The 12,859-nt window shown below is 41.2% G+C and overlaps 1 protein-coding gene across 8 annotated transcripts in view; it reads left to right on the top strand.

Moving 5' to 3' along the window:
• The window catches only part of ARMH3 (armadillo like helical domain containing 3), a 169,716-nt gene that overhangs the window by 45,234 nt on the left and 111,623 nt on the right, over positions 1-12,859 (top strand). For 7 of the 8 annotated variants that reach the window (XM_049696927.1, XM_049696932.1, XM_049696930.1 and 4 more), the window contains 3 exons: positions 5,478-5,579; positions 10,047-10,105; positions 11,706-11,771. In XM_049696927.1, coding sequence (XP_049552884.1) covers positions 5,478-5,579; positions 10,047-10,105; positions 11,706-11,771 — 227 coding nt within the window. The remainder of the gene's footprint in view (positions 1-5,477; positions 5,580-10,046; positions 10,106-11,705; positions 11,772-12,859) is intronic. The other variant, XM_049696929.1, reaches the window with a different exon arrangement.

The raw sequence follows: 12,859 nt of genomic DNA, 5'->3' as shown, positions 1-12,859 counted from the left end.
GTCCGTCCTGCCAAACTGTCACGGTACTTGTGAGGCTCAGATGAGATGTTTTATGAATATCTCGCTAAAATAAATGTAAAATAGTAATATTATCTCTTGTTATCATTTGACAAATGAGAGAATTGAGGCCAGAGAAATAAGAGGTTTGCCTAAGGTTAGTGAGAGTTGAGACTAAAAACCACAACATGGATCAGGGCTGGGACCATGCCTGTTTTGTTTACCACTAATTGCCCAGCATAGTGCCTGCATGGTCACTGCTTAGTAAATATTTGTTGAATAAATGGATGAGAAAGTGAACCTGGAATTTGCTCACTGTTATGTGTCTGCCAGGTACACCCAGTTAAAAAATGACAAGTGCATAATAATTGGGAGTTTGCTGGGTGTTTAAGACTTCCCTCCCTAAAAAAATAACAAAAAAATCTCCACTTACCACTGGCACTTAAGAAAAGGGTAACAGAAAAGAAATAATGAATTTTGCCTGATAAACTTTGTGTCAGCCTGAATTGGTTCTATTGTCAGCTGGGTGTGTTTGATGGAATAACTTAACCTAAAAATAATCTTCATTAATATTTGATGTTTTGCCTCAAATGTTGACCTCATTTTGGGTAAAGAAGTACAGGAAATCTAACTTTGATCCTTTCTTTGTGCCTCCCTCCTGTCTGTATGACATGACTGTCTTTGATCTGCTTTTTCTTCTTCAAAGTTTCATATAACACCTGTGGCATTAGCATTTCAAGATAGTACAAGCATTATTGGTATAAAAGCATGACTGGGAGGTGCCACTGATATTCAAGTCTATGGCAGCAAATTGGATCTGTTTAGAATTGAAAGTCAAATTCCAAAATACAGGTTTCCCCTGCTGTCTGAAAGTAGAGCTCTCACATGAAACCTTCTGTAAGCCGAAAAGGCGTAAAGCAAAGAAGCAATTACCTGAGGACACATCTTGCTAACAGGTTTACAAAGGAAATCTAGAAAAAGCACAGATGCTCACAGTTTAAAGCTGTGGCGGCTTGATACTTAGATGCTGCGTGTAGCTCCTGGGGAAGGAATTTGGTGGTGCCACTCTCAACTGCCTGGGATGCTCGCTGCCTCTGTTACAACTTGCTCTAAAACAAACGCTGAACACGACTTTCATTTTTTGCCTTTTTTCTTTCTTTCTCCCCCCCGCCCCCAACTCTTGTCTCTTGTTACATTCATTTCTAGTTGTTAGTAGGTGGTAGGATTTTTTTTTTCTACTTTTCATCGTCTAAATGTGAGGAAAAAAAAATGGAACGTGTATACTTTCTTTAAATTTTTTTTCAGTTTTATTGAGGTGATTTGATATGCATATACATTGTGAGAGAATTCCCCCCATCTATTTAATTAACACATTCATTACCTCACATATTTATCTTTTTATTTTTTGGAGGAGGTGAGAACATTTACGTTCTACTCTCTTAGCAGATTTCAAATACAACATGGTGTTATCAACATAGTCCCTGTATTTTACATTAGATCTTCAGATTTTATTAATCTTACAACTGAAATTTTGTACCCTTTTACCAACCTTTTTATATTTCCCCCACCCCTAGCCCCTGGCAACCACTATTCTACTCTCTGCTTCTATAAGTTTGACAGTTTTTTTTAGATTCCACATGTAAGTGATTCAGTACAGTATTTGTCTTTCTCTTTCTGACTTATTTCACTAAGAATAATATTCTCCAGTCCATCCATGTTGCTGCAAATGGCAGAATTTCCTTCTTCCTTGTGACTGAATAATATTCCTTTGTGTGTATATATATATATATGAGATATCTTCTTTATCCATTTATCTGTAGATGAACACTTAAGCTGTTTCCATATCTTGGCTACTGTGAATAATGCTGTAATGAACACGGGAGTGAAAATATCTCTTTGATATCCTGTTTTCATTTCTTTTGTATATATACCTAGAAGTGGGATTGCTGGATCATATGGTGGTTCTGTTTTTAATTTTTCGAGGAACCTTCATACAGTTGTCCTCAGTGGTTACACCAATCAACAGTGCACAAGGGTTCGTTTTTTTCCACATCCTCACCAATACTTGTTATCACTTGTCTGTTTTTTCTTTTTCTTTTTTTTTTTTTTGGCCAGGCGGCTTGTGGGATCTCAGTTCCCCGACCAGAGATTGAACCTGGGCCTTCTGCAGTGAAAGCTCAGAGTCCTCACTGCTGGACTGCCAGGGTATTCCCTCTCTTGTCTGTTTTTTTTTAAAATTAATTAATTAATTAAAAAATTGTAGTATAGTTGATTTACAATATTATGTAAGTTTCAGGTATACAAATAGTGGTTCACAATTTTTAAAGATTATACTCTATTTATAGTTATTATAAAATGTAGGCTGTAATCCCTGTGATATATCCTTGTAGCTTATTTAGTTTCTATAGTAGTATGTACCTCTTAATTCCCTAACCCTATTCTGCCCCTCCCCACTTCACCTTTTTTCTTTGTTTCTTTCTCTTTTTTTTTATAAATTTATTTTTGGCTGCGTTGGGTCTTCGCTGCTGCCCACGGGCTTTCTCTAGTTGCGGTGAGTGGGGGCTACTCTTCGTTGCGGTGTGCAGGCTTCTCATTGCAGTGGCTTCTCTTGCTGTGGAGCACGGGTTCTAGGCGTGTGGGCTTCAGTAGGTGTGGCTCGTGGGCTTAGTTGCTCCGCGGCATGTGGGATCTTTCCGGACCAGGGCTCGAACCCATGTCCCCTGCATTGGCAGGCAGATTCTTAACTACTGCGCCACCAGGGAAGTCCCGCCTTTTTTCTTAAAAGTGGAAATTCTCTTTGGATTCTTTCCATTAGCGAAAACAGATACTAATGTAGGTTTTTCGTAAAGGCAAAGTGGCTTATGTAAAAATGAGCTTTCGAAAAGCGGGGCACACCTGTATCTTAATGAGAAGGAACATGTAGCAGGATTGCCTACTTGTCTCTGCTTATTCAGGTCACCAAATATTCCAATGGAAATACTGATCTTTCTCTTTAACGATGAAGCCTGCCTGGTTACCATGGATATCAAAAGGCGTGTATGTAGGTGCGTGTGTGCGTGCGTGCGTGTATGTGTGTGTGTGCGTGCGTGTATGTGTGTGTGTGTGTATCTGAGTTCCATGCAATGTTGGGGTTTGGATGCTTCAGAGAAATGCCTTTCAAACTGTTCATTGGGAACACTTCCACCCACACACTTGATTATGCAATGGCAGGATTTGTGCTTACTTACAACCAGTGAGCTTTTATTTTTTCTAGTGGGAAGATTGGAGTCAGCCCACTTTCAAGTGACTGTCTCCCTTGACAAAGGCTGCTGGGAAGAATTATGAAGCCAAAGATCAAGGAATAAACTCTTCCTTAGGAAGGAGATTTTAATTTGTGAGGGATTTTATTCTATCTCTTCTATTTTGTTCTTTTTCTTCTCTCCTAACTCATTTCCTTCTGTTCGAGTCTAAGTATTATAACCCTGTTTTCAAGTTTTGGTTTTTCATTGGTTTTTAATATAACTGGTGCTCAATAGCCTAGTTATATTTAAAGGTATGTCACTGGAGCCATTTTTTTTTTTTTTTTTTGGAGCCATTATTTTTTAAAAGCCAGCAGTTTAGCTGTAACATTTGTTTCCAGTTCAGACTTGACATTTGACTGCTCAGCCTTGGCATGAGAGGACTTTCCGGTAAACTAAAAATACATATACTTCTATATTTCTACATATATAAGGCAGTTTTTTAGTTATTACTGTGTTTGAGTGGGGAAAAAAGTCCCACTAACCAGTTAGATGCCTCTTTGTATTGAACAAAGGAATGATTATGGGCTCTGAGCTTCAGAATAGGCTGTAGATTGAAATGACAGTCTCAGGTCATTAACCCATAACATGAATTAAGACCTTTTAGTATTTCAACATAAAAATATATTTGTCTTTTATTAGTTCTTGGGGGCTGAACTGTGGGAAAACAGCCAAGGGTTAGGCATGTTAATTGCTTCTCGTAAGGCTTTTTGCTGTGCTTGCTATGTATTTTGGATCCATAATATGCAAATGTTTCCCATTGTTAATAAATGTTCTCTGCATACATCGTAATAACTCCAGAGGGATTCATTATCGTTATGAATACATATTATGAATAATATCCCAAACTCAGCTGAGTCTTCGTAGGTGAAAATACAACAGAAAGCTATAGATTCTCTAGTTTGTCTGGGCTATCATGAGCTTCCTTTTGCTTATATATTATGTCTTAGACAGTGTAAAAGTACTTAACAAGATGTCTGAGTCTCGTGTAAAGTATTAGAAACTTGGGAAATCTATATTAGGGTTGTCCTTTGTCAGCCCTAGTCTGGTCCCTTACTGTTCATTGGGACTGTGACACAGAGAATGTGAGCAGGGGTAGTTTCTCTTGGAAACATCAAGCAGCTAGTTATATAAAACTCTGTCCCAATCAGTAATGTCCACCTATCTTTAGTCTGGTATTCCTTTTCAGGTTCCCTTTCAGGTGGGGAAGGGATTAAAAAATAGTATTTGAGGGCTTCCCTGGTGGTGCAGTGGTTGAGAGTCCGCCTGCCAATGCAGGGGACATGGGTTCGTGCCTCCGTCCGGGAATATCCCACATGCTGTGAAGCGGCTGGGCCTGTGAGCCATGGCCGCTGAGCCTGCGTATCCGGAGCCTGTGCTCTGCAATGGGAGAGGCCACAACAGCGAGAGGCCCACGTACTGCAAAAAAAAAAAAAAAAAAAATAGTATTTGAATGTAGTTCTGCCTTAACTTTTTTTCCTTTCCATCTTGGGTATTTCCAGCCTAAAACCTTACTCTCAAAATTGAGCAATATTTCTCCATATTAGGAATGAATTGTCATTTATTTTAAGCGGTAGACTCATCAAAGCAAGGCTCATTTATATTCAGTACAGCTCTTTCACTTAGGTACAAATTAAATTGCTTTTAAGAAGGGTCTTGAACCCTTTTGGATTACTTGGGGCTAGAAAGTGGAATCAAAATACCCTTCTTAGGGCTTCCCTGGTGGCGCAGTGGTTAAAAGTCTGCCTGTCGATGCAGGGGACATGGGTTTGTGTCCCGGTCTGGGAAGATCCCACATGCCGTGGAGCGGCTGGGCCCGTGAGCCATGGCCGCTGAGCCTGCGCGTCCGGAGCCTGTGCTCCGCAACGGGAGAGGCCACAACAGTGAGAGGCCCGCGTACCGCAAAAAAAAAAAAAAAAAAAAAAACTCTTCTTAGGATGTTGGGAGAAAAGCACTGTTCTGGAGACTGACATTCTTAGGTAGGAGAGAAGGGCATTGGGCTTAATCTTGGGGGTAGGAAGGGCTGTAGAGGCCTAGGAAGACTAGATAAAGGTTTTATGATAAGCACTTGGTCTTTCCTCTGTTGTGTAAAAAGATTATTTCGTGATTTCCTTGCCTGCTGGCAAGTTGGCTGTCTGTATAGGTAGAAGTGTTAGATGGAATATGTTATAGGCTAAATGCATTTCATCTGTTTTATTCCAGTTATAAGTTCTGTGGAACTCCCACTGGATGCAGATGTACAGACCAGTAATCTACTGATAACCTTCTTAAAGTATAGCTCGATTGTCATGCAGGACACCAAAGGTAAGGCATGCTACTTTGGGGACTTAGGAAGCAGGAGGTGGCAGGTAGCTGCTTAGCTAGAACAAGGAGCAGCATTAATACTTTGAAGCTTTGACAAGATTTACCATTGGGACCTCCTGTGCAAGGTGATGGTCCTGATTACTGGCAAACAGTGATTTCTTATTGCCAGATGACAATTAGATGGTGTTGGGGAAACCTGGAGCTGGAGGGGGAGTGCTCCAAAGTAGAACAGGAAAAAAATTGATCTCTACAAAAACTAGCAAGTCTTCTTAGCAGATTTTGATAAGTAGATGCAGACTCTTGTGTGTGGGAAGTGAGGGGATTAGCATGTTTCAGGGAATTCCCTTTTGAGGACAAGAACTGAAAACATCAGCTCATAGTGAGAATTAGGACCGTTGTACAGAGTACGGTAGGAAGAGGTGCGATTCAGAGGGACTGTGCTCTTTAACACTTAAAACAGGAGTGTCAGTACTCATCCCTGAAATGCAGAATGGAAGTGGGAGAGAAATAGGTATTAGAAAAGTTTGAGTTTATTCTGTCTAGTGTCCTGTTCTTCCTCTGTTGATGATTTTTCTATGATTTTTTTTTTTTTTGCTGTACGTGGGCCTCTCACTGTTGTGGCCTCTCCCGCTGCGGAGCACAGGCTTCAGACGCACAGGCCCAGTGGCCATGGCTCACGGGCCCAGCCGCTCCGCAGCATGTGGGATCCTCCCGGACCGGGGCACGAACCCGTGTCCCCTGAGTCGGCAGGCGGACTCTCAACCACTGCGCCACCAGGGAAACCCTCTATGATCTTTTAATCGGTGGTAGGGTAGTGGAATAGTTGGGCTAGAAGAAGGGATTGGGAGGAAGCCCAGCAAATTCTGTCCAGTATATACATCTCAGGGTTTTTTTTTTTAAACCTAGTTTTTTCTTTATACCAGATTTATATGTTTACAATTTTTATTTATTTATCTCTATTATATTTTTTATTGTAGTAAAATTTACCATTTTAACTATTTTTAAGTGGCACTAAGTACGATCCCATTGTTATGCAACCATTACTACCATCCATCTTTAGAACTCTTCATCTTGTGAAACTAAAACTGTACCCATTAAAAACTTATTCCCTATTCTTCACATTCTCCCCTTTTCCCAAGCCCTGGCAACCACCATTCTGCTTTCTGTTTCTTTGGATTTGACTACCTCATATAAGTGGAATATATCCCCGTTTTAAGTTTCTCTGGAAATGAGCCTTTTATTTCATGCTGACACTGAGGTAGCATTTTTCCTCCAATTTTGTAAATGAAAAAACTCCAGTAAACAGAGAAGCTGAAAGGGTCATACAGTGATCAGTCATATACCCATTAACATTTTGCCATATTTGGTTTATCTCTAAATTTCTGTGTTATTCTTATTTTGGCTGAATAATTTTAAAGTAAGTTGCAGACGTCATTCTACCTTCACACCAGAAGTACTTTGGCATGTATCTCAAAATTAAAGACATTTTCCTAGATATCCATCATTAAGGCTAAGAAAATCAACAATAGTTCTTTTTTTTTTGGCCGTGCCACACGTCTTGCGGGATCTTAGTTCCCCGACCAAGGATTGAACCTGGGCCACCGCAGTGAAAACACTGAGTCCTAACGACTGGCCCACCAGGGAATTCCCAACAGTAATTCTCTAATATCATGTAATAGTCCATATTTAGTTTTTCCCAATTGTCCCCAGAATGTTTTCCATAACCGATAGTTGTTTTTTTTCTTTTAAATAAATAAATATATTTATTTATTTATTTTTTATTTTTGGCTGTGTTGGGTCTTCGTTGCTGTGCACCGGCTTTCTCTAGTTGCAGCGAGCGGGGCTACTCTATGTTGCAGTGCGTGGGCTTCTCATTGCAGTGGCTTGTCTTGTTGCGGAGCATGGGCTCTAGGCGCACAGGCTTCAGTAGTTGTGGCATATGGGCTCAGTAGTTGTGGCTCACAGGCTCTAGAGCTCAGGCTCAGTAGTTGTGGCACATGGGCTTAGTTGCTCCGAGGCATGTGGGATCTTCCCCGACCAGGGCTTGAACCCGTGTCCCCTGCAGTGGAAGGCAGATTCTTAACCACTGTGCCACCAGGGAAGCCCATAACCAATAGCTTTTAAACTACACTAGCATTTTATTTTATTTATTTTATTTTTATTTTTTCATTTTTAATAAATAGTTTATTTATCCAACAGTTTCAACCCTGATATTGAAGACTGTTGCAGAGTTTTGTTTTTTTTTAATAAATTTTTAATTTATTTTTGACTGTGTTGGGTCTTCATTGCTACACATGGGCTTTTCTCTAGTTGTGGCAAGCAGGGGCTGCTTTTCATTGTGGTGTGCACGGGCTTCTCATTGTGGTGGCTTCTCTTGTTGCGGAGCACGGGCTCTAGGTGTGCAGGCTTCAGTAGTTGTGGCTCGCAGGTTCTACAGTGCAGGCTCAGTAGTTGTGGTGCACGGGCTTAGTTGCTCCGTGGCATGTGGGATCTTCCCGGACCAGGGCTCGAACCCATGTCCCCTGCATTGGCAGGTGGATTCTTAACCACTGTGCCACCAGGGAATTCCCGGTGGTGTGATTAAACTTGGTTTTTATTGTTCTTTTTTTGTGCTTTTCTGAATTAAAAAAATGTTTATAATGAAATATGCCTTATTTTTGTTTTCAGTAACAATTTCTTTTAAGTGGAGAGATAGCTGCAGGCTTTTCTACAAGAGTTGCTTATCAGCTTAAGGGGAAGGGGAGGATAGTGCCAGAGAAACTCTGGCCAGGAATAGGTAGAAGAGTCTTATGAATCTAATTTTGCAGGCAAAGGCATTTCTCTTCTGGCCTAGGGGCTCTGCTGTAAGCTACTGGGAATGTCAGGTAGGAGCATCATCATTACTCTTTTGCACTGCCTATCACTGAGGAGAAGCAAATGTATTTCTTTGACCACACCCTCATTATGCCTTCTGATTGTCAGGTTTTAGTTGATAGATTCCATCTTTGAGGAAGTAACAGGTTAATGTCAGGGTGTGTACTGTTAGCTAACTTCTACAGCACTGTAATCCGTTAATAGATCTCTCCAGAATGGACTTTAGTCTGGGTCCCGTCAAAGCTAATTTGAAACATCATAAGCCATTTTTCTGGTTTGGATATGCTGGTATGACCTTTTTTTCTTTTTTAAAAATATTTATTTCTTTATTTATCTGGCTTTGTCAGGTCTTAGTTGTGGCATGTGAGATATTTGTGTCGGCACTCGGGCTTCTCTCTAGTTGTGGTGCATGGGCTCTCTAGTTGTGGAGTGTGGGCTTAGTAGTTGCCACTCATGGGCTTAGTTGCCCTGTGGCATGTGGGATCTTAGTTCCCTGACCAGGGATCAAACCCCAGTCCTCTGCATTGGAAGGTGGATTCTTAACCACTGGACCACCAGGGAGTCCCAATGACCCTCTTTTTACCTCCATTTCACCCCTTCACCCACAAAGATCCTAGAAAGTAAAGAAGTTTTGATGGTTCTGGTAATTGGCAGTGATGGAGTAGCTCTTTCTGGGTCATTTGTTTGGGCTTAGAGCCCTGTTACTGAGGTTGCCTTCTTTTTTTTTTTTTTTTTTTTGCTGTACGCGGGCCTCTCACTGTTGTGGCCTCTCCTGTTGCGGAGCACAGGCTCTGGACGGTCAGGCTCAGGGGCCATGGCTCACGAGCCCAGCCGCTCCGCGGCATGTGGGATCCCCCCGGACCGGGGCATGAACCCGTGTCCCCTGCATTGGCAGGCGGACTCTCAACCACTGCACCACCAGGGTAACCCTGCCTTCTTTTTTAATAACAAGAATGTGAGTTCTGGGAGACCACAGACCTTTGTTTAGTTCAGTGCTATGTCTCTATTGCCTAGCACAGTGCCTGCCACATAGTAAGTACTAAATAAATATTTTAGAGTGAATAGCTTTGGCAGGAAGAAAAATGATCAGCTTATGGTCATAAGTAGTGTTCACAGTGCAAGGAGAAGCATGAGTTTGACCCTAGTCTCCAGTTAATTTCTTTCTGATTCATAGCCAGTTTGCTATGAACAGTTATAAAACTTTTCTAGATTTTGTGGTAGATGGGTAAAGGTGGTGGTGCTTTTAGCTAGTGGATGAGGAGGGGTGGGAAAGGGAATAGGTCTGATTATTCAGAAGCAAAGGGCTGATATGGAAACAAAGGGCATAGCCCTGACTTGGGCCATGGTATTAGTGACCATTACAATAATTGGATGGTTCTCAGGAAGATGGTTAGCTATCCATCGGACTACCAGAATACTTAGGAAAAAAATCTTATGGGGGAATTCTTTTGCCTAGAAGAAAAGCAAGGATTACTCTAGTAGAACCTTGATTTTCATTCATGAATTTTGTGGGGAGAGAAAGTGTGAATGTTCTTTTTGATGATACACATCTTTATTCTCTATAGAAACATGGTCTGGATGATTTAGAGAGAAGGGTTTATTTTTTCTTTTCAGATGAGCACCGGCTTCACAGCGGCAAACTCTGTCTGATTATCCTTACGTGTATTGCAGAGGTAGGTCTCACGAGCCTTCTGGTATTAGCGAATCTCTTAACAAAGTGCTATCTCTTTCTGCGCTTCTTCCAAGTTCCTGTCCCCTGACTTTTAGAGTCCCAAAGTTTAGGAGAGAAAATCTTCCCACTTTGTATTATCTCCTCCACTAGAATGTAAGCACCACTAGAATGTAAGCAATAGGAGGTACTTTGTCTTCTTCACCAGTGTATTCTTAGCGCCTGGCACATAGTAGGCTCAGTATTTACTGCATGACCTAATAATGAATTGTGATGTGATAACTGCTATAACTGGAATATTCTAGTTCTTTTTTTATTTTATTTTTTTAAGATTCTAGTTCTTCAGAGTTTGAAACTCTGAAGAGAGTTATACCTCTTCAGAGAAAACAGTCCTGCCCTTTTGAAACTGTTCATGTTGGGTCTTTTGCATTTAGCAAAATGAAAAAAGGAGCTCAGGTTTCTGTGGGGACAGGTGGAGACAAAAGCCGAAGAGGGGCATTGGAAACTGAGTAAAGTGGGCTGATTGCAGTTTGATGAAGAACAAGAACCCGAGGGGAAAAAAGAAGAGATGCTTGGGCTTTGTAAGGAGACACTTTTGGTTGGATTAATTAGGCCTGAACTCACCCTAGATCTTGGTGGCAACACAGGTATGGCAGAAATTGAGTCAATTTAGAGCTAAATTTGTAGTTTCAGACTCTTCCTTCACTTACTCCTTACTCTGATCTTTTCTCTCCTAAGAAAAACAATTAAGGCGTGGTCCATGTGGAACAGAGATCTCTCTCAGTCTTTCCATTTTTATGTTCTTGGTGAAAAGATGACCTGCTTTTCACCAGGTTAGGGGTAGCTGGTTATAGAAGAGCTGCTTATTAGCAGTGGAACTGGTGTAATTGCTTTTCAAAAATCTTTCTAAGAAAATCTTCAAAGGAGTTGTTTTTCACAAATGGTAACAGTTCCTAGGAATTGGAGTCTGTAGGCACATCAGATCTTCAGAAGAGATGTTGGGAAAGGGCCAAGGGATGTTTATTACTGATTCATGGTGAGAGGTTTTTGATTTTATATCAGTCTTCAGCAAAGCCAGGGAGAGACGGGGTCTTACCTACTGCCATGTTGCCTGTGTAAGCAGCTTTCTCTTGCTATGCCAAGCCCGTTCCCGGCGGAGTGCAGACCTTTCTTCTTAATCGTAGATCCTCATGTGGGGCCTGCACATGTATCCTGCAATCCCTATGAAAACCTTCAAGCTGTCACAAACAGAGCAGGCTCCTTGGGCAGATGGGAAGGAAGAGAGAATAGGAAAACACATGCCTCTCAGCATTTGCCTCAAGTGCCTGTGCCTTAATTTTTATTGTTCGTAATTTGCTTAGAGACTTTTGGCCAGTTAGAGACACACTGGGAAATTACACCCAAGTGAAATCTCATGGCTTAAGTGGGGCTTGACATAAAGGCTCTAGGCTCATCCCATTACTCTCTAACTGGTCCTTGAAAGGAGTTCTTTAAGTCCTACAAATCCTTGGGCTTTAAGATGATAGATTATAGACAGATTATAAACTGAGTGTCTTAAGTATAGCACTCATTCCTTACTTTTAATCTGTTTTTATTTTTATTAGGATCAGTATGCCAATGCATTTTTGCATGATGACAACATGAATTTTCGAGTAAACTTACATAGAATGGTAAGTGTGACTTTTGCTTCTTGTTTTTTCTTAGAGGAATTTTTCTGCCAACACAAAATTGATCCTACTAGAACAAGTGTGGGTGGAAATTTATGCTAAAGGGCTCTTGCTTAACTGCTGTTCAGAAGACCCATACTGGTTGTTGGGATTTTTTGTGTGTGTCATGGAGGTGTTACCTGCTCAAGAGAGGGTGGAAAGATCCATAATCATATACCCATGGCAGTAATATTAGAATGTATCAGGGGACTTCCCTGGCAGTCCAGTGGTTAAGACTCTGCAGTTCCTCTGCAGGGGGCATGGGTTTGATCCCTGGTCGGGGAACTAAGATCCCACATGCCACCCAACGTGGCCAAAAACAAACAAACAAACAAACAAAAAACAAAAAGGGACTTCCCTGGTGGCACAGTGGTTAAGAATCCGCCTGCCAGTGCACGAGACATGGGTTTGATCCCTGGTCCGGGAAGATCCCACATGCCACGGAGCAACTAAGCCTGTGCGTCACAACTGCTGAGCTCGTGTGCCACAACTAATGAAGCCTGCGTGCCTAGAGCCCATGCTCCACAACAAGAGAAGCCACCCCAATGAGAAGCACGCGCACCTCAATGAAGGGTAGCCCCTGCTTGCAGCAAGTAGAGGAAGCCCGCACACAGCAGCGAAGACCCAACGCAGCCAAAAGTAAATAAGTAAAATAAATAAATTTGAAAACAAACAAAAAAACCCCTCAAAAGTATATCTTGACTAGAGATATACTTTTATACAAGTATATACGAGATAGAATGTATCAGTAATGTAGATTTCAACAAGGAGATGGGCCTAAGCCTTTTGCTTTCAAAATGTAGTATGATCTTTGATTGGTTGATGCTAGATCCTGCTTTGATTTATTCATCTGAGAGGTGGGGGAAATAAGAGTATGAAGGATCAGGGAATTTCCTAAAACTTGGAGGTATGTTCAGAAATATCACATTGAGGTTTATATTAAAACTTTCTTAAAAAAAAACTATTTTTTTTAAACTGCTACTGTTGCTGCCTTTACACAGTCACATTTTCTTTTTTGAAAAATAAATTTCTTTTTATTTATTTATTGGCTG

Source organism: Orcinus orca, chromosome 14, assembly GCF_937001465.1.
Source record: "Orcinus orca chromosome 14, mOrcOrc1.1, whole genome shotgun sequence".
Lineage (NCBI taxonomy): Eukaryota > Metazoa > Chordata > Mammalia > Artiodactyla > Delphinidae > Orcinus > Orcinus orca.
This window is presented reverse-complemented; position numbering and strand designations above follow the sequence as displayed.